The sequence below is a fragment of the Carassius carassius genome, chromosome 7 (assembly GCF_963082965.1).
Source record: "Carassius carassius chromosome 7, fCarCar2.1, whole genome shotgun sequence".
Taxonomy (NCBI): Eukaryota; Metazoa; Chordata; class Actinopteri; order Cypriniformes; family Cyprinidae; genus Carassius; species Carassius carassius.
In genome coordinates, this window is record NC_081761.1 from 12061487 (window position 1) to 12065644 (window position 4158).

The window sequence follows — 4158 nt, forward strand, 5'->3', positions numbered from 1 at the left end:
TAAAATAAACCTCTTTCTTCCCTTTTTTTTTACGTATTGAGGGATGTGTCAACAACAAGAGAATGATTATATTAGTTTTAAACGTGCTCTCCTTTAAAGGATTAGTTCACCCAAAAATGAAAATGATGTCATTAATGACTCACCCTCATGTCATTCCAAACCCGTAAGACCTCTGTTCATCTTCGGAACACAGTTTAAGATATTTTAGATTTAGTCCGAGAGCTCTCAGTCCCTCCATTGAAGCTGTGTGTACGGTATACTGTCCATGTCCAGAAATGTAAGAAAAACATCTTCAAAGTAGTCTTTCAAATCTTCAAAGCATCGAAAATGCATTTTGGTCCAAAAATAACAAAAATTACAACTTTATTCAGCATTGTCTTCTCTTCTGGGTCAGTTGTGAGCGTGTTTACGATGCTGCTGACGTGTTTTCTGGTGCGCCCAATAACAAAGTGAACACGTCAGCAGCGTCATACGTCACCGGTCACAGCAGTCGTGCTCACAACAGATCGGAGGACAAGACAATGCTGAATAAAGTTGTAATTTTTTTTTATTTTTGGACCAAAATGTATTTTCGATGCTTCAAAAAATTCTAACTGATGTCACATGGACTACTTTGAAGATGTTTTTCTTACCTTTCTGGACATGGACAGTATACCGTACACACAGCTTCAATGGAGGGACTGAGAGCTCTCGGACTAAAGCTAAAATATCTTAAACTCTGTTCTGAAGATGAACGGAGGTCTCACGGGTTTGGAATGACATGAGGGTGAGTCATTAATGACATCATTTTGATTATTGGGTGAACTTTTAATAAAGAGAACAAGAATCTGGACATAGATTTCACACTCACCTCAATCTTTCGATACCACATTTATTTTTAACTGCATTCCTATTCTCAGTTCTATGTAGATACATATTACCCTTTCACGAGCCCTCCTACTGAAACCCTGACCTTAACCATTGGACAGGAAACCTCTAGATTGAACCAGGATCAGACTAAAACTGAACCTCCCACCAACATCTTGGGACAGCTTTTCTCTATCTGGCAGAACCAACAACTGCCTGCAGTCTAGAGGGCTTTTTTCTTCAGTCTTGATGCTGAAGGCTTTCTTCACTGGCACCTACATGGTTTTTCCAGCCAAATTCTCAACTTTCTTCAAATGCCCATAGGTTTCTGCATTGCTATCTGCCAATTTAAACAGTTAAGCCTCTCTCACTCTGATTAATGCTGCACAAAGGCATTGAGATTTGTTTTACCTAGCGTAAGGGCGGAAACTAAAGCTAATATAAAGTTAGCATGCTCTGCTACAGCACTCAGCTGCTAATGTAAGACGTTATCACACAACTAGACATGAGAACACACAACTCGGGCACAATATAATCTAAATACAACTGAAAAACCACAACAGCAAGTCAAAACAATGGGCACTTTTGAGTCAAAACTGAATTTTATCTGAAGTTTTGCAGCTAAACGCGATCATGCAGCGGCTCAGTGCTTTACACTGAGGTTTTCAGTGTTCATAACTACATTAACACCTCTTTCTACAACACTCTGCAGTTAACACAAGACATCATCACAGAACTATACATGCAAACACACAACTGGGTACAATATAATCCAAATACTACAGAAATTCCACAACAGCAAGTCGGAATGGACACTTTCAGGCCGAAACACAACCTGGGGTGCGTTTCCCAAAACCATAGTTGCTAACCTGTTAGGAACTTAGTTGGTTGGCAATGGGAAATTGCATTGCAACCAACAAAGTTGCTAACTTAGTTAGCAACTATGGTTTTGGGAAACGCACCCCTGATCTGTGTTTTTTGCAGCTAAACACAAAACGTGCAGCAGCTCCATGCACTACATTTATGTTTCTCAGTGTTGATAACTACATAAAACCTCAAAATCATCTTAGTCTGTTTTAAGCATTTTAAAGTTGTATCCCTCTGATCCCAGATGCCACTCACCAAAATAAACAGGCTTCCCACATATAGGACAGAAGCTCACCATGGTTGTAGCAGATCTCTAAAAGTTCTTGATGCGTGAGATGTTGAGATACAGGAAATATGTATGCTTCTCAACTGTGACAGCCTTTTGGTACAGCAAAGGATGTGGCAAGAGGTGCAGTGACAGGAAGCAAGAGATGACTTCAAAAGAAAACACACTCAATTCGAATAGTCAGACGACAGAGAGGAGGAAAATGTTGGTCAGAAGTGTGTGTGTGGGTGCTGTGATATGTTGAGTCTGTAGTGGGGATGGACAGTCTTGCTATTTTAAAGACACTTCACACTTCTGCACCTGTGGTCAGTTGTTGTGGTTTGAAATCAAAGATGATGCTGAGGGCCGTGTGAGGTCATCAGACTTGTCGGGGTCGGTTATGAAATGAAAGCTTGTGGCTTGTTTGCTGGATGCTAGTCAAAGAAACAACAGACAGGGAGATTGAGAGGGACCAAGAGAACGAGAGCGACACAGATGTCAGCCACTCGGATTTCATAGGTTGTCATGGTCGCCGCTTCTCAACCGCTCAATCTGTCCGCTCGCCCTTTTTCATCCTCTTTCTCTCCATCCAAGAGATTAAAAAGCTCCAGTGTGGGAGAACGGGAGTTTAGGAGAAACCCAAAACTGCTACCGCACACACAGCGACAGCGATGACATCACCGAAAGGCGCTTGATTGGATGAGCAGAGAAAACTGAGAGAAGGAGAATCATAGAAGCCAAGACTGAGAGCGCATTTTGTGTATGTGCGTGATGAGATATAAAGGATGAATAGGCCTAAGAGTCTGGCTCGAGCTGCAATGCACTATTGCCCTCAGTTTAGCATGATTTATACACATGCACACTACTCCTCCACAATGTGTGAGCTGGAAGGAAAAACACATAGACTTCATTTAAATAATACAAGCTTTGTTATGGTCTGTGTGTTTGAACAATTCAATGTGAAATTCCCACGTGATTTTTTTGTTGACGTGTTGACGGACACTTGAACATTCATCATATCTGAAGCATATTTTATGTCAATAGAAACTGAAAATGTCTGCATTTGCATGATGCTGCATCCATTTCAAATAAATTCTGTTCTTTTGAACTTTGTATTCATCAATGAGTCGTGGAAAAAAAGTTTTCACTAAATAAATAAAAATTAACTGTTTCAACATTCATAAAAAAATATTTATTGAACACCAAATCAGCAAATTAATGAATTATAATGCAACACTGATGATAAAGCTGAATGTCATTACTTCAGTTTTCACAGGAATTAATGACATTTAAAAATATATTAAAGTAGAAAACAGTTATTGCACATTGTAATAATATTTCACAATATTACTGTAACTTAGATCAAATAAATGCAGCCTTTAAAAAAAAACATTAAAAATAGGTAGCACAGAGGGTTAACTAAAATTTGTTTCTGTTGGACAGGTGAGTGTCAAGCACGAGTCTCTTCTCAGCATATGGTCCAATGGTTGCTCGACAGTCTTGTGTATACTGAACCAACTTCATTCAGTGAGAGATTAAAAAAAAACAAAAAAACATTTCCCATCAAGCCTAACTGGGAACTCCACCAAACAGCAGAGTCAGAGCCCTGTCCACATGAACGCTTGTTCACACACACACACACACACACACACACACACACTAGCCTCTACTGCCAAATTACACAGAGAAGAGCAAAACAGGGTTAGAGGAAGGGAGGGCTTCTCTTTCTGTCCTTTTTCATGCTGGTTTGGTTTGGCTCTGACAAACTAGCCTAAATCCTCTTCTTTCTGGTTGAGAAATGGAGGAGAGGGGACAGAATAAGAGTAGGGAAAGTGGGTTAAGTGTCGCCCTCTTAATCATGCAAACAGTGGACTGTTTCTGCCATGTGAATACATATTTAGAAAGTAAATAACACATACAACTGCCCAGATGCACATGAAAACAGTTGTTTGTACTTCAAAGTATACTTCCTACATGACACATAAGACTAATCTTAGGTCAAAGACTTTAGTGTACGGGGAAGTTGTGGCCTAGTGGTTAGAGAGTTTGACCCCTAGGGTTGTGGGTTTGAGTCTCGGGCCCTTGGTGCCCTTGAGCAAGGCACCGAACCCCCAACTGCTCCCCGGGCGCCGCAGCATAAATTGCTACCCACTGCTCCGGGTGTGTGTTCACGGTGTGTG

At 40.6% G+C, this 4158-nt stretch overlaps 1 protein-coding gene across 1 annotated transcript in view; it reads right to left on the bottom strand.

Annotated features, from left to right (window-relative positions):
* LOC132143545 (cysteine-rich protein 2-like) overlaps window positions 1–2117 on the bottom strand; it is a 4463-nt gene extending 2346 nt beyond the window's left edge. Inside the window, exon 1 of the mRNA XM_059553865.1 lies at window positions 1969–2117. Within this exon, the coding sequence (XP_059409848.1) occupies window positions 1969–2011 (43 nt within the window). The 5' untranslated portion in view covers window positions 2012–2117. The remainder of the gene's footprint in view (window positions 1–1968) is intronic.
* Window positions 2118–4158: the final 2041 nt, after the last annotated feature.